Raw genomic sequence first — 21,934 nt, forward strand, 5'->3', positions numbered from 1 at the left:
TGCACTGTGGGCTGTTCAAATATGCTCCTGTGTCACAAGTTGTTGACCACTGGCCTTTGATAGTATTGAAGGTAAGTGAATTTGCACTGCTTGAGTAAGAGGAATTTTTGGGTCCATAACTGATAAGATGGAATTTAACATTAACCCTTGATTTCAAATGTCCAACTCTGTGAAAGTCAGGAAGAACTTATGAAGCTGAAAGCATATCTCTTTTTTTCAATTATATCAAGAGACCTAACACAGGCCTGTTCATCTCCTCAAGAAATGTAATATAGGCTAATTCCTCTCCCCACAAATCTCACCCTTATACCCTACAGCTGCTGCTGTACTAGTGCTTCAACCCCATGGAGAACAGAGAACATGAACAGAAGAAGCAATGGTGCAGAGAAGAGTTACAGAAGTATATGTAATGTTCAAATACAGTCTAATATTAGTGGTGAATTGTCTTTGCCTGGGGCTGTGGTGATATTTAGCTATGACTGTTAACTTATTTCTCCTACTCATCAAATTCAGGCAGTTTCTGTAGGAACACTGCTTTTGTTTCATTGATCCAAATTAGCTCAACTTTTAGGGAAGGGAAGAAGCACAGTAATGGAGACTTTATCCTTTTTTTGATTCTGTTGTATGTGCTACATGTCCCTTTCACCCCTAGCAGAAGTGAAAACAATGTTTAACTTGCGCAGATACCAATTCAGCACTGGGCAATAGGCTGAATCCTAGGTCCAGCCTCTCACTGGCCTCCAGAAATAGAGACTTGTAACAACTGATGATGAATCTTTACTGTGGAGTAGAAGGAGAAAGGAAAAACAAGACAAGCTGCTGGAAGGATGCTCGTCACCTGTCCTCCAGAGTTTCTCCATGGGCATGGATTACCCTTTTCACAGTGCTTGCACCATGCACTCTTCTCAGAAAGCCGTGGCCAAGGTGCAGCATAGTTGTGATGAACTTTGATAATGACACAGTGCAGCTCAGAAGGTGTGAGACCTCAGCATGAATTCTGGCTACACAAAGACCTGCCAGGTTGAAGTAAAAAATGCCTCAAGGTAAGTGCTGCAAGGGAATTATCTTTCTTCTGAGATCTTTTACTCTGTGTCTGAATAACTGCTCCTATTGCCTATGCAGACTTCATAGGTTGCTCATGCTGAGTGAATGTTTCAAAAAGCAAAATTGCTCTTAAATACTTAATTTTTATGCACTGCTTGAAGTCCCAAATTGTTATTCAAGGACAGCAAGTATATTTCCAGCAATAAAAACAACTCTGTGGGAAGTTTAACTATTTTATCCTTGCCTTTGCTGTCTCACAAGCAAGACAAGTTTTCTTCTTTTCAAGACACTGCTCTAATTCAACATGCCTGCAAACTTTTTGATAAAGTGTCTGTCTTTTAAATGCTACACAGATCTCAGTGCATCAGGAGTTTACATTGACAGAAGCATTAAAACACAAATCATAATGTGGTGCTTTTTAAAGATGCAAAGGAAAGGTAGTTTTTAACATCTTGGTAATAAAAGCCCAAAGTAGTAAATTAGGGCTACAGAAGACGTTAGTTAAAATAAAACTTATCTTGGCTAAGATATGGCAGGAATCACTTTAGGAAATACATATGAAGAGCAGTACAAAGAGCAGAGGCTTGGCTCTCACTTGCAATTAGCTGTCTTGTAGTCGCAGTGCATGCTCTTTCTTGAAACTACAGCACCCTAGCTACCACTGGTGAACTGCAGTGTGCAGAATGACACAATTACCAGTTGCTGTCTGACAGCCACATGAGTGATTATACAAACATGGCAATAAGCAGATGTCTTTGCCAGTCCAGCCACGCTAGAAGTTTCCTGCTTGCTTTGATCTTGCACTCTCTGCCTTTCTCACAGTTTGATCAAGATATGTATGCAACAGCATGTGACATAGTTTAAAGATGATTTATAAGCAGGTTGAACTTGTACAATATTTTATCAATGATTTAGGTACTTCAGGATGCAGATCTTAAAAAATTGAGAAAATTTAAAGCATATGAAAACATTGGTGACACAATCCAATGAAAGTCTTGATCCTTACTTTTGCTAATCAGGCTTCACACCCCTCCTGGGAAGCTGAACTCATCAACAGTTGTTTCATGGTAGAATTCCTGTGACAGCTCGTTTCTCAGCTGATGATCATGCTCATAGGATCATGCTTACTTCAGCCAGTCATACACGGGATGTTCTCTCAATACACACTGACTTGCTACAAAATCCATCTCTCTGGGCAGTTCTGCATCTAAAAGTTGCAGTATCTAGTTGCCCCATCCCTTCAAATGGCCACTGCCTACTATATTTTGTCTGGGTGAGTGAGGGGAGTTGATCATCTGGTCTGCTTCACTGTTTATCAACCTTGCTCTAGATGAGGCTTGTGTGAAAAAGACAAGTGGTGTTCTCCCTGTCCGAGACAGATCTTTGTTACAGCGTCCCTACACTCAGCCATCTCCTCCAGCAGTACCAGGACTGTCACTCCTGGCTCAGGGCTCACTCCTTACCCATGCTTATTCTGCTTCCTCCTGCTAACTCTGAACCTGCTTCCCACAGAACAGGCACTGAAGCCAGGCTAGTGAGCTTACCTGAACCTGTCTAATCCAGTTCAGTCTCTCAGCCATTTCAGTGCTCTCTCCCCATGCTCAGGCACCTGAGGCACACTGCAAAAACAGTCCAGTCACTCACAAGCTCTCCGTTGAGCCACAGCACTATCCTTGCACCTCTCCACTGAGGTGTCCCCCTTGCAGGTTCAGCAAGACACTTTGGACATGTTATGTACATTCAGGTGTTACAATGATGGCATGAGCTGCTTCTTGACAGAGAAACAAGGAAGTAAAAGGAGAAAAAAACCCATGAACACTCAGCCTTGGAATAAATTACTTTCCTGACTCAGATGCGTAGCTTGACACAATTGCTTTATGCAAAAGCTTGTCAAATGTGAGTACCAAAACATTTTGTTTAATCAAGCATAACATACTGTACCATAATATTAGTCTTGGCTGTGCATGTGTCAGGGGAGTTCATATTACCATGAATCACTTGTTATGTTTTGTTTAAAGACTTTTGGTGGGTGGCTCAAAGTGAGAGACGTGTTCTTGTTAACTCAGGAATGTTCTCATTTCAATGATTTAGGCTTCAGAAAGGAAAGTCCCTGAAACTGATATGGAAGTTGAATTCCATGCCATGATGCACCCCCACCTCCCACGAGATCTTTACTTGCTTGAAAATTTCCTGTTTATTGAAAGTTAGTGTAAAGCTAGATGAATTGTTGCAATAACAGTGACCTATTGGGGTTTATCTCCTAGCCCATTCATATGACATATGCCAAGGTTACTGAAAGTCAGACATTGCCTATGGAGAGGCATTTCTTTCCACAGATTCCTGTGGCCTCTTCTGCCATACATTTTTCTTTCCTTACCAAGAAAAAAAAAAAAAAAGTAAACAAAATCTAGGGACCAAAGCCCGCAAGTCAAAGCAGCCAATTAATAAAGGAAAGAAGTACTCTAGGTCAAGGGAGATGAACTGACCTGCCTCCCCCAACAGACCATTCAGCTGCCAGGATAACTGCTATCGCAAAGCTTATGCATGACCCAGTCACTTTTTGTTCTGAAAACATTTCCTGCTACAATGGACTGTTTGGCCCTGGAGCCTCTGTTTTCCTGTGTTTTTCACTGTCAGAAAGTGCATGGATTTGCATTACTTGTATCAACACAGAGCAGTCAGCAATATTTTAAATATCATCAAGGCACAGGGAGTCAATGGCATCAGTTCTGACTGACTAGAAAATTGGTTATTTTTGTTAGCATCTTTTGCCAAGTATATTTACTTGAAAAATATTACCAATTCCTGTACTCATGTGTCTGCTCAGCACAACTCTGTGTCACCTGTGAATACCTAGGCTGCTTCTGAACAAGCCACAATATCATAGAGTTCCACAGCTGGTAACTAGCGCCACCTTTTCTGCAATGTTGCCTCATCCACCTTTACTCCATACAGAGTGTGCAGCACAGATATGCCCCTCAGGAGAGGTTCACACAGCAAACTGAAGGTGTGATTGTATCATGGATAGGTAACAACAGCTGCGATGCTTTAAGATCACAGTCCTCAGCACATGCTGGCAATCAAAGCAGGCACAACCAGATATACCAAGGCAATAAAATCTGATTTAGTTTTACACTCTTATTGCTTGGTCCCTCCCTACAAGCCTTTTTTTCTCCCTATTCTTCCCTTCCATGACAGAAAGAATTTGCACCTTCCCAGACTGTGAGGAACTGAAGCCAGGCTGCATCACCGTGCAGGAGTCAGGGAGTAACTCAACATCAGGAGGACATACATGGCACAGGGTGAATGTTGTACCCCTTTACATAATGTCGAGTGGGGGAGAATGCCTCTAGGCATGAGCTGATACAAGAGTGGAGTTCATTTATAATCCTCACCCATTCACATTAGTGGGGTGTCTGCTCTTGCACTGGAAGAAAATAAGGTCTCTTTAGGTCTGTTTTCTGGGTTTTGGTCTGTGCTGATGCTCCCACCCCCATAGTTAATATCTCTATGTTCTTAGTAATCCACTGCATCCATAGATGCTTCTTTGATGCTTCACTGTTACTGTCACCCAATATTTGTGTGCTTGCATATCCTCCAGTCACACGTTCCCTCCAGTGGATATGCAACATTTTAGATGTTCACATAGACCCTCATTACCATGCAAGTTGAACAGTTAGCATTTTTTAGGGCTTTTGCCCTCATAAAAAGCCTTGGGAAAATGTAAAAACTGTTATTGTTGTATGAGGAGAGGAGGAAAAGTAATATGGAGGGTCAGATCCAGAAGGTCATCTTTTGTGTCCACCTCAGATTATAGACAGCAGTTAGATGCAGAAGTCTAGTACCATGACCTTCAAAACTCTGGCTTGCATTCCTCCTGCCGAAGTCCATAGTTATCAGGGTTTTAATAGTGAAGGTCCCTTGCCTACAGTTCAACTTCTGTGAATAAATGGAACTGCCTCGATCTTTGCAGGCCTAGCAACTCATACCTCTCATGCTTGAGCTGAGTAGGATCTAAAAAATAGGCTTTCCTGAAGTATACCCGTTAGCTCCTTCTCTGGAAGACATGGTCCACATGGTTATGATACTTAGGAATTGAGTGGCTGGATTCTGTGCTTCCCTCTGCTTATGCAGAATCAAAGTTCTCCTTTCCTCTCTTTGCCCTGTCCTTCCCCCATCCACTAGGACCTTAAGGACTTGGGTTATGCAGATGCAGCAGTGCTCTTACTTCCTTTGCTTGAAACAGCTCCATTTTGCAAACAAGAACTGAATATTCACTAAGAAAAAGAGATAAAATTATTTTAAATTTAAAAAGTTGTCCTTGATGACTTGATTAAAGCAACAGCTGGAATATAGCTGTTGCTACACAACTAAGGGGCAGGTTGCTTGCCCTCCAGATTGTTAGGTCTTTAAACTGTGTCAGTACAAAACGCTACACATTATCTAGGAGGAATAGTTTCTCCTTCCCATCCCATCTTGATTCATTTGTACTTCCCTACCTCCTTCCCCATACCTTGGAACCTGGGGAATGGGACAGCCTTAGTCAGGGGGCAGAAATCTAGGGTTCAAGACCTTAAGTTTGAAGGAAGAATTTAGATCATACTTCTCACTCCTAGTTGAGTTCTCCAAACACTGAAGGCTTGTACAGAAAAGTGTCAGTTTCTCCTGGTGTTAGAAGAAAGGAGTGACTTTTTCTCTGACACTTGCTAGATGCTTAATCCCTGTGCAACTTTGGTACCTAACTCTATATATTCTTCTTCAGAGGATGAGCAGATAAAAGCTTTAGGCATTAGAAAAAAAGCAAATCTTTTTAACTATCTGGACCAGTCAAACTAAAATCCCATAGTATACCTGTGCAAGCACAAGAACTGAACCCACACTTCTTAAGGTCTGGACAACTGTAGAAGTTACTGAACACCCTTCCTCTTTCTGGCTGTGGATGTGTCTGCTTGCTGTGTGAAACGCCTGGGGCAGTGCATGGCTTCTGGTAAACAAGAGCAAAAGAGACGGGATTCAAGTTGTGCTGAAGCCTGTCTACTCACCTATAGTCATAACTGAGGCTATAATAATTGCCTTCTCCTTATGGCTGGGAGTGGGACAGCTGCTATTTTAACAGATCACCAAGCACTTGCAGCAGTATGGAGTATTTTACTTCCTGAAGCCACCTGTCCCATACTTAACCGAGTTACCTGCCAAAAAGAGAAGCAGCAGTGCTCTTGCTTGCTCTGTTTTTTTCCAAGATCTCTTTATAAAAAAAATCTATTTCATAAAAAAAGATTTATCTTTAATTTCCTTTCCTGCTTTGACAGGAAAAAAGGAGGGGAGGGAGGAGGAAGCAATAACCTATCATTTGACTTCAGTCACTAGTTAACTGTTTCTGAGATTCTAGCAGCCCCTGTGTAAAGGCTTTAAAATCATGGAAAGCTGTTCCCTGTGTGCCTTTGCATTACCTCAGAGAATTCACCATAATGACTTCTGATCACAGCATTTCCTGATTGCAGGATTGCAACTTACTGCTGTACAAGGGAGTGCAAAAATACAGTGTTTATGGTTGGATTGACCAGGAAAGCTGCACCTGCAGGGAGAAGCATGGAGCATGTGATTGCTTTCCGGAACAGTAGAGCTGTTAGCTTTGTGGCAAAGGCCTAGAGCTGGAAAGATTGTGTTCATTGTGTTGGGGGAATTGTTTGATTGACTGCTGAAGCTTGCCATATGTATGAAACATTTGTCTGCTTTCCTCTCTATGATTACAGTTATTTCATTAAATGAAGAGGGAAAGCTACAACATCTACAGTGTAAGCATCCTCATCTGTTGCCATTTCCTCTCAAAGCATCACCTGTCATATTCCTTATGCTGAGGGCCATCACCTTATCCAAAAGATCTTATGAAACTGATATTTATGTCTAAGCTAAACTTTGATCAGTGTGTACCTCAGAAAGCAAATGCAAACCTTGGTTAAGCTCTGTTATTGTTGTTCGTTTTGTTTGCTTGCTGAACAAATTTTGCATAGCTATTATTAGTTCAGGTTGATTTACACTTACTGCAGAACTCGTGAATGGAAAGGAGAAGGTCATTGAGCCCAAGCTCAGTAATTTTGTTCCTCATGCCCTCTTAACAATGACCCTTCCAGGCTATTCACATTCATACTATCCACAGCCTGCACTACAGCAGGGGAATTCCCTTCTAGGCAGATCCCTCCAGCCCTGTAGCCTGGATCTATCAGCAGAATGGTGAAAAGTAGACATAAGGGAAGAAAGAGAGCATGCAGAATCCAGCAGGTCAAATCTCGTTCTAGGTAAGCTAACAGAGACTGCATGATCAATTCAGCAGTGCAGGCTACTGCTAGCCAACCCAGCTACCGAGGAATGGAATGTCTAGGAATATTTAGGGAAAGTTCTTCTCCCTGTTAAAGCAGAACTGCTGATAACTATGCATGCATGATTATAGAAGGAAATAACTGAAAATTGGGTACTCTTGAAGGAGAATCCAGCTTTCTCATCTTACTTTAATTTTAAACAAAGAAGATGTTTTCTGGTCTAACAGCTCTTTATGTAGTTGTGAAGATCCGAGCTCTGTTGTAATTAAGTTTTGTAGTGCAGTGTGGGTTTGAGGTACAATGAGTTGCTGGACAGTGGGGTTGAGGTAGAGGACTGTGCCTTCCCAGAGAATTCCTTCCTGTGCTGTTTCTTATCTATATGTTCTGATTTAGCTTTTCCTTCTCTTTGCCATTTGGTCTTTTGCTTGTGTGTTTTGTAATAGGAATATCACAGCACTGGGAAGGAATCTTGCAGGTCAAGTCCAGGTTCCCGTTGTCATCAAATATTGTTACAACGATCACAATTGATGCAAAACTGTGCAATATGAATGCCTTGATGGTGTCCAACTTAACAAATGGTTGTTATTTGTGGAGTAAGAGTCCTGCCAATTTGGAATGAAATCCTAAACTGGAAATGAGGAAAACAGAGAAGCCAGCTGAATGAAATGAAAAAGACCTCATCATCTTGCAGCTGTTGCAGCACGAGAAAACCACTTTTCTAGGAGATAAAAAAGTTTCAAAAGGCTGGATGCTTGCAGAAATATCTACCGCTCCACCTGCATGGGAGTGTGGGAGTTTCTAATAGCTAATGACATAATTTATTGATTTTCTGAGAATAAAGGAGCTACTCTATAGCTAGCAATTTCATAAGTCAGCACACAAAATAGTGCTGAGATTGAATGACTTTGCAGGATCACCTGTCCACAAAGCCAGTCGTGATTGCAAAGCTCTTCTGCTGCCACAGAAGAGTCAAATAGTACCATATTTTCCCAGTATGCAGCTGGATTAAGAGTTTGGTGGAACATTATGAGTTTAGCAATTCATCACACCAAACCAAGGGGCAGGAAACTGCAGGAGGAGTAACATGGCCTCTTTTGAGTGGCACACAGCAAAACTGGTACAGAACCAGGCTCTGAGCACCATGGCGTATCTTGGGAGAGATATCAATGACATTCACAGGTACTTGGAACTCACTGGGCTCAAACCCCAGCAGCCTCTATTTGTATAAAGGCAAAACATCACAACTCCACTGAGCTCCTGGTAACATGCTTGTTGCCTAGATTGGAGGAAAAAACAGTCTAGCAAAGGGCCCTTGAAATGCTGCCAGCTGCTGCTTCAAAATACGTGTTAGTGTAGGACACACAAACTGAGGCAACCTCAGACATTGATTTGGGCCTCAAAAATACATTAATAATTGCTGAGTCAGGGGAGAGAGACCTGGTAAAGCTGCTAGATAGGTGCAACAGCATCACTCAGGAAAACAAGATACAGATCGGGCAGGAGTAAATGGACACTCTGCAAGGGCATCCATTAAATTCAGGAGACAGTAAAGAACTTGAATACTACAATACATAAGAAAAAACACTTTTAAATGAAGCCTGATTCAAGGTTTTCTGCTTCTGTATTTCAAAACAGGAAAAGTTGTGAAAACCAGTAAAACAAGAAAAGTTACATAATACCTGGTGCTTCTAAAACCCCTACTGGGAAAAGCCTTCTGGGGAGCTTTCCAGAGGAAAATTATCTAAAACTGATACAATATATGCTAAACCTCTATATTATGAAATGAATGGATAATGACTGGCAGAGATAATTCATTTCAGTGGCTATGCTTACAATCAATCCAAGGTTTTAAAGAAAATATTGGGCTCTATTCCAAAGCAAAAAGTGTTGAAACTGCTGGACAAGGCAGTTGGCTGATGTCTTTCAGGAGGAAATGGAACAGATGAAACCAAAAAATTATACTTGAAGAAGAGGCTTCTTAAATGCTCATCCACTGTTTCACACTACTCCAACAGAGAGGCAGACCACTAGATGTATAAAGAAGGCTAACTGGGGTAAGATGGAGTGTGTTACTGTGGCGATAATAAAAGATGGGTTCACACCCATCTCTGTAATGATTTCAAGAATACCAGTAGCATGGCATAAAAATCTGCAATTTATCTGCAATTAAGAACATATTTGCCTTGTTAGCTGTTGATAAGAATTTTCTTAAGGTATGCTCAGTCTAATTCCGCATAAAGTGGAGACTGAAGATGCTAAGAAGTGGTGTTAAGAAACATTAGCTTACCAAGGTATTACGCTGTAAAACAGACTGGTGTTTAGAACAATGTAAAGACATCTTGCATTAGTTCCCCTTAGCATGACAGAAATAGAAACTTTGCATGCATTGAAGAATTGTATTGAAATGCCTCTTGCCTTTGCTTGTAGGTCTCTTACCTCTGCCAAGCTTAATTATGCTCACATTGAGAGAGAAGCCCACATATGTACTCTGGGGATGTAAAAGGTTTTGCCACAGTTCACTGTCCTGTCATTTGAATGTTCACACAAAGAAGACAATGGGCATGACCATTACTTTTGAAAGCCCACTGCTATGCCATTGACGTCCAAGAGTCTCAGTCAATGGGAAAATGCAGCCTATTTGTTATTTTACCATTAGAAGCAGGAGATAACGGTAAGCAAGCAGCAAAAATGACAGTCTGTGTGTTTTGCTACAGGCTGAGTAAAACCTCAAGGAAATTGGGAATAATTAATTCTGTCTTAAACAATAGACTATGGTACAAAAAAGGACTACTTCATAACTCCCCGATGGGCACAGAGAACCGTCACACAGTATTTTTCATAAAATAATCAACTCCATAGGAGAAGCTGTTACAGTTTTTGCTCGCCCTTCTCCTCAGAATCACACAGGGAAGGGTGAGCCTGTGTTAACAGAGGAGACATAAAGAGCTCAGCGTATTTAATCTGAATGCTGCCACAGACATGCTTGATGTCTAGAAATACACCAGCTGAAATGGAAACACCAAGGAAAGGCCACAAAGCAGCACTGGCACAATCACAAATATATATTGGTAGTTTACAAACCAGTATAAATTTTCTGGTAAGGCAACGAAACTGAATTACTTTTAAACTGGCACATAATAAGTTTGTGATGGTGAATGTGGCACAATGACCTATCTGGGAAGTCGCCTCCAGTCTTATATTCCTTATCGATGTGGCAGCCTTCCCTTGACAGTTCTTTCCAACCCAGTTCCCTTCACCTTTTTTGTGTGGCCATATACTTGCTGCATTCAGGATCTGTCTCACTTATTTCTTGCAATGACTGATAACCTCATTCCTTTCCAGGGCCTCTGATCTTAGAGTGATTTGGTATTCCCCTTGTTAAGTTCCAGTTTATAAGAGGGACATTAAAGGGCTTAAATCCTTAGGTTCAGGGCCCTCAATTAATCGTTTCTGAAAAGAGCCTTATCTCAGCCATTGCTTGTATTAATCAATTTTACTGTGTACAGTCAGGTACAATAATATAAAACAGGTAAACTGAGGTGCCACCTGATATTTATTTCTGAAATATTAATAGACATATATAGCCTGAAAAATCCTAAATAGCCTGATAGTCTAAATAGCCTGAAAGATCCAGTGTGTATCAAACACATCCTGAATTATGATGAAACCATGAAAAATTGTCCCCCTTTATGGATGGCAGCTCTTGAACAGAATGTGGATCACACAGATCACAGTTTTTATCCAAATGGCTGTTTGGAATGATTCGAAATGCATCATATGATTGTCTTACCATCCTGCCATAATAATAATAGCAGAAAGTTTGATCCAGATATTTAGCAAGGAAAGTATGTTGTGGGTCCAAATGCCCAATAAATGAACAGTGTGCCAAGCCATGTAACAATTTCACTGGGTTTATCAAGCCCCTGTGAAGCCTCAGTAGAGGGCATGCCTCCATCAGGTCTGTTATTGTCCACACTGTTCAACATCTGCAGTATAATTTGTCACATTACAAGCATTACTTGGAGCCCTGCTGACACACTTACCTTGAGGAACCAAAAGTCTGTTTAGCGAAGTCCAAAGACAGGATATTAAGTCAAAACCAAGCAAGTGACATTATAACATCAGTGAGGAAGAAATTGTTATTAAAGTAGAAATTCCACTTTTCACCTTGTGGAATAACCCACTGTGCACTGGAGCCATGCTGGTGGGAAAAACCCTGCAGGTAGGTTGGAGAGGTTCGTATACAATAGAACCACCAAATTTGTACCATTTTTCTCAAATAGCCTGAGTTGCATCCTCACAATGTATTGAATAATGACTGAAAAACACAGCAATAGAGAAGGAGGCAGTATTTTCAATATGATAAGGTTGAGTGTAACTGCTTTATGGGAAATGAAAGCACCAGATTGAAGTACAAAATTCTGTAGATGAGTAGCAGATGGCAAATGAAGGCATGTGAATACATGCATCCCATACTAAGCCAGACTGATAATTTACTAGAGATTTGTGTTCTGCTTCTACAAGTTTTAGCATTGGTAACTGTTTCCTCTAGGTGTTCATAAAGAGTTAAAGCTGAACCAGGACTCACATATTGTTCTCCCTTAACTGCAAATATTTGCATATTTTTAAAGCACTCTATTAGTGCTTACCATGTTTTGAAGCTCACAGGAATCAGGCAGAGCAACCCTACAGGTGTAGGTGCAAGTTTGTACCCATCTACAACCATGGCTATTTAGAAGCCCTGTCAGTAACACGTTCTCTTCATATCGACTTAGTGTGTAGAATAAACACAATTTTAGCCAAAATGACAACTTGTTAATGTAATTGCAGCAATACATAAACATTTTTGGATTGTGCTTAGAGGAATTCATGATTAGGAATGCACAGTCATTTTAAAGATCCCATGGTGTTTTCTGTGGAGCCAAAAGAGACAACACAATAGTCAATTAAACAGCCTTCCTTGAGTGTGATTTCTTCTATACATCAGAAAGGCATAGAGCTTGGTGTACGTCAGCTCTTAGATCCACATCTGCTTTTATCTTTGGAGTGTCTTCAGAGTCAACCAGGAGAAATTTACAACTGTTTATTCAGGACATAAACCCCAATTAATGCATTTGGAACAATGTGTTCTTGCTCCCATTCACATAATGAAATTTGCCTTTGCCTTGAATGGGAGCAGTGCTGCGCTCTCCGCAGCTACTGATTATACATGTCAATATTAGGCAGTGTTTGAATGATGCTGTATTATGCATAAGAATAAAGCATCATGGAGTTGTTGTGAGACACCAGGCAACATAATTACATGGATTGCAAGAGAAATACAAAGGAAAATGTAGCACTATATATTAATAGCCCATCTCAGCCTTCCCTCATTATAGCTAGACCTTTGTTTACTTAATTAGGAATTATTTTAAAGTTAAATCTGTATTTATTTTTCTGATGATGGCCTTGTTCTGCATGTACATACACTGAGAAGCCCCTGTTGACATGACTGATCAGGATATTGCATTTTATTAAATTTACTTTGGAGACTTCTGACGCCAATTGCTAGCATGTTTGCAGTGCCAATCGCATTGAAAATCTAATATCAACATGAGCTTAGAATAATACCCATATGTTGTTCCTGGATGAAGAAAACACTGACACCCTGTACTGGTAGACTACAGGAGGCCAAGAGACACTTCACTATAACTTCAGGTAAAGGAGACTGATTTTTTTTCACAATTACATTCATTTAACAGGATATTAGAAAATATTTCCCACCCTGCATCCACATCAGTATAAAAGGAATATTTGGAAAATTTTGTTATCAGTGTCTGCAAACAATAATCACAGCTAGTACAAGTGCTATTACTATCTGAGGTAGTATCTATCTTATATGTTTATCCTTAAAATAGGGAAAAAATCCTAGTCTCAGTTCATAACTGTGGAAAGGTGGCCCAGAGGTATCTAGTGACCATCCCAATTCCACATAGAAAGAATGGGGGAGAGAAGGAAACAAAGCCCCAGCTCTGAACTCAAACCATATTAGAATCTGTCTTCTCAGAAAAGATAAAAACCTATTCTTGTCATGTAATTGTTATGATATAAGCCAGATTTTAAAAGTCCTCAGTCAATAGCAGGATTCATCAGTGGTTTTCATACCTAATCATAGGTACAAAATACCTTGGATTTTTTATGATCAAACTCGAGGTTCAAAATGAGTAGCTAAATTTTAACAGTTTTCTCCAAAGCAAGACCCTTCATGTTGTTGTGACCCTCACAACGTCAAAAAAGTTTCTCCAGTGCAAATATCTAAGCTATAACAGGACGTAACAGTCTCAGACTGGAGCAGGTCATCTGAATCACCTTGGGTGCTATATATCCAGATCGGTATTTGGCAGCAAAGAGTGTTAGTAAGAGTGATACTACCTTGCAGGCATATGCAACAAGTGTCTTGTAATTCAGTAACAAAGTAACAGTCTCTCTCAGCGCAATCTCATGGAAACACATGTATTAACACTAGCTAATGATTGACTCGCTGTTTACAGAAGGCTTCATTAAGCCTTTCCTGCTGCCTGTACTTTGTGTTTTCAGTTGTTATAAACAGTGACAGCTTTCCTATGTTATAATTACATATTCGTAGATGTGGTTTCATAAATTAGCAATAACATGCAAATAAAACCAGCACTATAGCTAATTACTACAATATTTTATTGTTAATAGTACTGTATATAACATTCCAATATAATTTTTTTCTTTTAGGAAGACATTAATTATTCCTTACAACATTTTCAAAAAAAAGCAGCACAGGAAGCATCTTAATGGCATTCTCAGGTTTATTTTGCTGTTATTAATTTCAGGTGGACATGGTGAAATCGATTAATGGGCATCTCCAAGTTCAAAATTAAGTCTGTAACAGATCTTGTGACAGAATCAAGGTGGTTCATCCTAAAACCTCACTGATACTTGGTAATTCTTTAGTTAGAGCTACTCTACATTTACAGCAGTTATAGTGAGAACAGTCTGAACTCTGATCTGTTGACAGTGTATTCTACATTTTCCAAAGCCTGTTTTAAATCAATGCTGGGTTTCCTATAATATGATTATGTTTCCAACCAGGAAGTGATACATTTTCTAAGAAAACACTAAGGTGTCATTTTCTTTCTTCAAGTTTCCATGTTTGTTATTAGTATGAAAGTTGTAATCTTTAAACCATGTTATGTATTAAATTAGTGATTCTTAAGCTGAAAATCAAAACAGAGCTAGAGAGAGAGGATAAATGAGAATCAAAAGGAGCCAGAAGGAGGTTAGCAAAGACATGCAAGCTGTCAGCAATGTATCAAAAAAAAAAAAAAAAAAAAAAAGTAAAAGAGAAATGAGGAATTACTGGAAATTGGTAACTCACTAATTATTAGTAACTTACAATTATTAGTAAATAATAAATTCCTTTGTTTTCATTGGGGATTGTTCTAGGGAGAATAACACAGAATTTGACTATGCAGTGCAAGAACACCCACAAGAGCATAGCAGTGCCCTGCTACTCCATCAAGTTTTCTTCCTTCAGCACCTGCTGGAACTGCTGTGCGTCAGAGGGACGGTGCATCCACTCCCTCCTCCGGGCACGGCCTCCTCACGCCTGCAGCCTGGGCTCACATCCATGCCTGACATCCTGCTCACCAGGCGTGAGGCTCACACAGCTGGATCCTACCTCACACACTGCCTGGCGTCTCAGACTACCCTACTGCAGCCCGTGGGCCGCCCTCCCATGCCATCATGTCATATATGAAATGCCATGAGTCCCATCATCCTCCAGCCATCAGCACTTGGTGTGGCAAGGAACTGTCACAGAGTTAAGCAGCCATCAGGGCAGGAGGGGAGGGGGTGTGCAGTGTCCACATCAGTTTTATGGCCTCCCCCTGTCCATGGGCAGCCCCAACACAGCCTCCGGCACAGTTTAATGTAGTAGTATTTCACATATAGGAAATGAAAGTTCCTAAGAAGGCAACATGTGTACAGAGGAAGCCATGACCTTCTCTCTTCCTTATGCCTTCACACCTCTTCAGAGTGTACTCCCTCCCCTCTCCCTTGTACGCACAGACCTGGCGGGCCCGTAAAACACGAACTAAAAGACAAGAATGCGACTGACAAGGGAGCTGCCTCTTCCTCATGTGCCTCTGCAGAACTGGCAAAGATGGATGAGCTGCTTCTGCCGTGGGAGGAGCAGCTGCCAGGGCTTGCTTTACTGGAGGCTTTTGGAGACCTGTAACCTACCTAGCTCTGAGACAACTCAAACATGCTGTCCTCCAACCTCTGTGTTTTCTAATATCTCCCTCATTACGTGGAGTAGAACATCATATATGTAGTATCCAATAAAACAAGGTAATAAAGCACAATCTGAGACTCATGGTTGCAAGCTCACAGAAGCTCACAAAAGACAGGAAATTGAGAGCAACTGTAAATACCAACAGGACAGAAAATTAACTCCTGTGGAAATTGCACAATTAGAAGCTTGGGCAGATATGAATAGACTCAACTTCCAAAAATCATGGCTGCAGTTAGCAGGAAATAATCTAATACTGGGTGAGTGGGTGAGGACCAGAGGCCAAAACACCTGCAGAGTCCAAGTAGAATAAAAGTCAGCAAGTAGGATTGTTTCATTTTGGCACTGGAAAACATTTGGGCTTGCTTACTTTAGGGGGGGGGGTTGGACAACAGGGGCGGAAATACTTCTTCCTGGCTTGGTGTAGAGTGACTGCACTGTTACTCTGATTTTATACTCAAACTCAAAGTGGTGGTACTGAGAAAAATAGATGAAAGTATTGTTGGATTTTTCACACTTACTGCTATCTCCAAGTACTATGCCCCCACCACAGAAATTCAACTGGGAGCAGGGAGCAGTCTGGAGAGGACTGGATATGTCTGTTGCACTACAGCAGGATAGAAGTGAAAACTAGGCTACAGCTTTAGGAGTACTTAGCACACCTTGCATGGGTGGCTGCAGATAAATGGCTGTAGGAGCATCATTCATGTATTCTTTAATTTGAAATGCACTGAGCAAATGCCAGATTGCTGACACTGTTCACTCTGGTAGTCCTAGTATGGAAGTCCTGTCATGCAACATGGGCTGGGGTATCAGAGCTGGAATTTGAACCATCCAGTTTTTGGAGCATCCATAAAACTTGCCTTCTGGCTCATCATGCTCACAACTGTTCAAGCATACATGTTCTGTACACTCATGGTGACGTCCGATCGTGAGCTGAGCATCCATTTGTCAGTGAACTGCAATTCATGGTATAGGAACACAGTGGACTTATGTAAGGGTTCTGAAAAGAGAGGATTTACATTCCACACTGATTTAAAGGCAGGTGCGGAGCAAGCTCCATTATGTAGCAGGCTATGTTCAAGTTATTTAGAGGTGCTCAAGGAAGCGTAAGAAGTTAGGGAAGGAAATAATACATAGGAAAATATACTGGTAACACTGCAGTGGTGCTGCAACAATTCCACAAGTCATTGGGATATTGTATGAAGCACATTTTGGAGAAAAGAAACAAAGCAGTAAACAAACCAGAGAACATTTTACTTTAATTGGTGCATGAGTTTTGGAGATTGGAAGTTTTCAACATTTCTCCTCTGTTACCTTGGGGGCTTGAGTCTTCCTTGATGAAAGCGGAGGTGTTCAGATGACTGTGTGCGGGAGTCAGTGCTTTAAGGGGAAATTCTAGCTATCTGGGGACTCCCAGGGAACCCGAGATCTGTCCGGAGCCCCGTCACTGACCGACGGCCGCGCCTGGCCCGGGGGGTCCCCGGGCGATGCCCCGACTCAGCGCCCGGTGCCGGGTCACCGCCCCTGTCGCTGCAGCCCGGGCAAGGGGGGTCTGGCGGGCCGAGGGGAGCTTCAGGTGGCCGTGGCAAAACAAGAAAGGTGTCAGCAAGGCTGTCAAAGGCCTGAAGGGCGCTAGACGAAGGGCTCGGCGAGCGGGCCCGCCCGCCCGCGCCGGGAGCAGCCGGGCGCGGCGCGGGCCCGGTCCCGCACGTTCCGGCAGGGCCGGCCGATGGGCCGGCAGCCGCCGCTCCGGGGCGGGGCGGGACCGGCGCTGCGCCACACCCCGCACACCCCCTCGGGAGGACACCGGGGGCCGCCCCGGGGCTCCTGGGCCTGTGCGCCGGGCGCCCCTCGCCCCCGCCCGGGCTCCCCCCGGCCCCGGACGCTGCCCCCACCCCCTCGGCCTCCCGCCTTCCCCTCCCCTTCCCCTCCCGGTCCCTCCTCCCCGCCGGCGCCGGCCGTGCCCGCCTCGCTCCCCGCCCCGGCTGAGGGGCGGCTGCCGCTGCTGCTGCGGCTGCCGGCGGCGGCTCCGGGAAAATGTCCGAGCGCGGCAGCTTCTACCGGCAGGAGCTGAACAAGACGGTGTGGGAGGTGCCCCAGCGCTACCAGAACCTCACCCCCGTCGGCTCCGGCGCCTACGGCTCCGTCTGGTAGGTGTGCGGGGCGGCGGGAGAGGGGCCGGGAGCCGGCAGGTGCTGCCGGCCGGCAGCGGGAGGGGGGCAGCCAGGGCGGGGGGTGCGGGAGGCCCCCGCGTCGCGCCGAGCCCCGCGCGGCCGTGCCGGGGGTCGTGTGCGCCGAGCGGGGGGGGGCGTGTCCGCTGGGCCGCCGGGGTGTGCGGCGGCGCCGGAGTTCTCCCCGCCTCCCCGGCCGGCGGCCCCGCGGGGCCGGGGCATGCCTCGCCGTAACCCGGGCAACCGGGCCCGCCGCCGCCGGAGGGCGGCCCCCGCCGGCCTTCCCGCCGCTGCCCCCCCGCCCCGGGCCGCCCCCCGCCTCGCAGCGGAGTTGTGAGGGCGCCGCCGGCCGCCCCCCAGCGCCGCCTCAACGAGCAGCCGCCGCGGAGCCGCTGGTCGGTTGGCGCCGCTCGCGCCCGAGTGACAATTGCCCCGAAGCCGAGAATCCTGCACAGTCACGGCGTGTCCGAGCGGGGGGACCGGGAGGCAGCGGCCGGCCGCGGGGCACGGCGGCCGGAGCCCCCCCGCTGCTGCCGGGCCGGGCTGTGACGGGGTGCAGCTCCCGGCGGCGGGGTGCGCGGGGCGGCCCCCACGGGGAGGGCGGCAGGTCCTCGGAAACAATGGGAGAAGCCCCTGGCCGGGGCCGTGTCGGCAGGGCGGGTGGCAGAGGAGAGAGGGGCTTCGCCCGGCCATGGCGGAGGGAATCGCCGACCAGGGCAGGTTGCCGCCCAGGGGCTTCGGCGCCTTAGGGTTGCGTAAGGGTTTATCACATCTTACCATAAAACGTTTGCCTTTTTTTTGATAATTACTATCTGAGGTTTGCACTTTCGGGAGCTCCCAGTGCAGCTTGGGTTATTATTTTCATATTTGATGCACACTTACCTATGCTTATAAAAGCTTTGAATCAATTTTTGGAAATAATAGTGATGTTTAAGGGGTTCCTAAAAAAGAATCATGTTTCTTTTGTAAGCTGGGTGAGTGGAATTATGTAAAAACAATCCATAATGGGCCTTTAAATAAATGTGCTACACAAAAAAAGATTTCTGTAGAACTTAACTTTTTGCCGTGGACTAAACTTCGCTCACGTTTTTCTCTTCACAGTCAGATACCAGAGAACATGTATGGAGTTTGGTATTTGTTGCTTCACTCTCTAGCTCTGTGAAACACCCCAATTACATGTAAACTAGGAATATGCATTTTAAAAAAAACCTTCTAACGGTCAGCAGAAACACTCAGGACTAGTATGAAGTATCTCTGAATTCTTCTTTTTTTCATTATTTCAGGCTTATGCCCGCACTAAGAAAATCTAGGCAAATATTCTGTGGCTGTTCATATCTGCCATTGTAGATAAGCTTATAGTCCTGTGATTATCTGATGTGAATAGTTTCACAAGGACCTAGTTTATTTAGACTATAAAATCTTAATTTACTTTCTCCCTTCTTATTTTACAAACTAGGAGCTGGATATACAGTAGGAGAGTAACTATTGTTGTGTTCCAACTGAACCTGCATTTCTGGTTATTTTCCCCATTTTTGCTGACATAGTTTTAAGGGGAAGACCTACTTTGCTGAATTTTGTAATGAGGTGTCAAGACGTTTGAGAAATTGCCAAGGAAATGAAAACGTGGTGGTTCACTTGCAGCACAGCTGGTGCTTTGGGTTTTTTTAAACTGTTAGTGTTAATTCATTGTACTTACTTCTTTTCTGTCTGCAAAGCCAAGGAAATCCTCATATTTTATCAATGGAGAAGCCTAGCAACTGGACTGTAAAATGTAGACTGGAGGATGTTACGGGAAAGGTTTACTTTGAAATATACATTTAAGAACAGAATACAGCAATAAAATACTACTCTATATTAATAGCCTTGTTAACATCGATAAACTCAAACAGAAGCCTTGAATGTGAGGAAAAGGTTCGCATCTCTCAGAAAAGCCATCTATTTTTAGTGTCTATTGAAATTGATTTTTTTTTTCCCCTCTGTGTGCATGTGCTTTACCCAGGAGACCCACAAGACACAATCATTCCCTTGAGTAATATGCTGTATTGCTTTTGTGAATAATTGTACTCCTATTCAGTAAAACATCTAAAAACATATTTAAGTCTTACAGAAACCACTGGAATTAAACAAATTCTTAAGTGCTTTGCTGAATAGAAGCCAAGGTCCTGAACTCCAAACTTTAAAACAGGAACAAAGTTGTTGTAACAAATCTTTTTCTACCTCAGTGAAACTTTTCTCTAGTCCTACCCTTTCCTTTTTTACAGTAAATTATCAGCCACATCCAATAGACTTGTGCAACTGAAGTGATAACTGGTAATAAGAAACATATTGTAAATATATGCATTTAAGCTAACTTTTGCTTGCAGCTCAAAATCAATAGAAGTTTGTGTCAGGAGGCTGTGTTTTGGCCCAACTTATTGACATTTCGTAAGTCTAATAGAATTTGTGTTTGGGTTAGTTTTTATATGCATATGCATTGAACGTGCTATGGAGATAGATAATACTGTTTTAAAATAGATTCACTTTTCAAGAGGTATCTGTATCAAGCACAGTGCTCTCCAGTATGTTTTTCTTTTTTTTGTTTAGATGTAGAATACATATAAAAAGCTCTGCTGCTTTTCTCACTTTTTTAATGACACATTGTAAAGAACAGTCCTTAGAAATCCTCAGAACTCAGCCACGCTGCCAAGTGGAGTTTGCACTTCAGTGTCTGCGTGAACCACAGAGAGAACTGTGACGTCTTTCCCTCAAGTACTTCACCCTTGCAGTACATTGTGCATTAGTCTTGTATTTCGACTCTGCGGAGGGCTTCCCTTTATCTGGGCTGTTTCCTGTGGCCATTCAAGCTGCTGGGTGTTCTGTCATTTGCTGCTGTCAGATCTGACCTTTTTTTTAATTTAGGAAAAAAAATCAAAGCCCTGTGGAAGTGTGATGTGTGTATGGTAATTTAATTATATTTGAAATGATAACAGAGTCTTCAACACTGCGTTTTGGTTAATTTTTCCTTTTTCAGGGGTTGTTTGCATATTAGCAAATATCAAATTTACATGCACAACTGTTTCTTTTGGAGTTGTTTTCTTTTTGTGCTACAGCTTTGCTTATCACATTGAGGTTTTTTATATTGGACAATTATTTTAACTCTTCCTCAAGCCAAAACTCAGTTAAATTTAAAGTTTTCTTGAAAAATGCATTTTCACTGTGCCTACCCTTAAAGTGGGATTTATCTCTCACAGAAGTCAAAGAACTGGTTAACTCTTATAGACCAGGCACTATTCCTGCTAATTGTGAGCTTTAAAAACATTTCTGATTTAAAGTGCAGCATTTAACTGATAGTCATTTAGATAGGAAGCAAGCAAGCTTACTTTCACAAGCCCTTCTTCATCTACAACTGCTTCATTTCAGTTCTAGAGAAAAGAGACAATTCATGTCTCAGGTCAGACTGCATTTCAAACTCCTGTCCCTTGTGATTCTGCCTGTTAAATAAGAATTCTGGCTGTGTTCTGAGTCTTTCAACTGTCCTAGTGATACTGCTTAAAAACTGGACCTCTGGCCTGCAGCATCTCTGCCTCCCTGCTGTATTACCCTGGTACATCCACTATGGTTTGATACCTGTCCACCATCCTCTGGGAGCTGGTGTTACCACCTGCTTGAGAAAGAGCTTCATCTCTTTTTTTTTTTTTTTTTTTTTAAGACTTTTTATTATACCACAAATTATGTAATGTGGATAGATTTTTGGTTTATTGTTTTGTTTTGGTTTTTAAAGCCAGTATGCTTCTTTTCATGCCAGCTTTTATAAACTGGCTTCCAACCTTAGTCTTATTTTTGCCTGGGAGGTATAGACGGCCTTCTGCAGCATGCTGTCTCTGATCTCTCCAACAGGTTGTTTCCCATTAGCATGTTGCAAGCTCTGTGTTCTGCCCTCTTTGGAAAGAACAGACCTTGCAAGATGAATCAGAGTGAGACCAGAGCTGCTTCTCAACCAGAAACTCCTGCACTGTTTCCTCAAAGGCTGTTGGCACCTATAGGGCAGTCAGTCTCTTTTATTTTTAAGAGTATGCAATGCCTAACACCAACTCGGGTGACATAACAGATTTTTAAAA

General features: G+C 43.0%; 1 protein-coding gene across 2 annotated transcripts in view; it reads left to right on the forward strand.

Annotated features, from left to right (window-relative positions):
* Positions 1-789: 789 nt before the first annotated feature.
* The window catches only part of MAPK11 (mitogen-activated protein kinase 11), a 50,079-nt gene continuing 28,934 nt past the window's right edge, over positions 790-21,934 (forward strand). Inside the window, exon 1 of one of the 2 annotated variants that reach the window (XM_074827667.1) lies at positions 790-1,043. In XM_074827667.1, coding sequence (XP_074683768.1) covers positions 991-1,043 — 53 coding nt within the window. In that variant the 5' untranslated portion in view covers positions 790-990. Of the gene's footprint in view, positions 1,044-16,950; positions 17,817-21,934 lie in introns of those variants that run through there. The other variant, XM_074827666.1, reaches the window with a different exon arrangement.

This window comes from Strix aluco, chromosome 5, assembly GCF_031877795.1.
Source record: "Strix aluco isolate bStrAlu1 chromosome 5, bStrAlu1.hap1, whole genome shotgun sequence".
Lineage (NCBI taxonomy): Eukaryota > Metazoa > Chordata > Aves > Strigiformes > Strigidae > Strix > Strix aluco.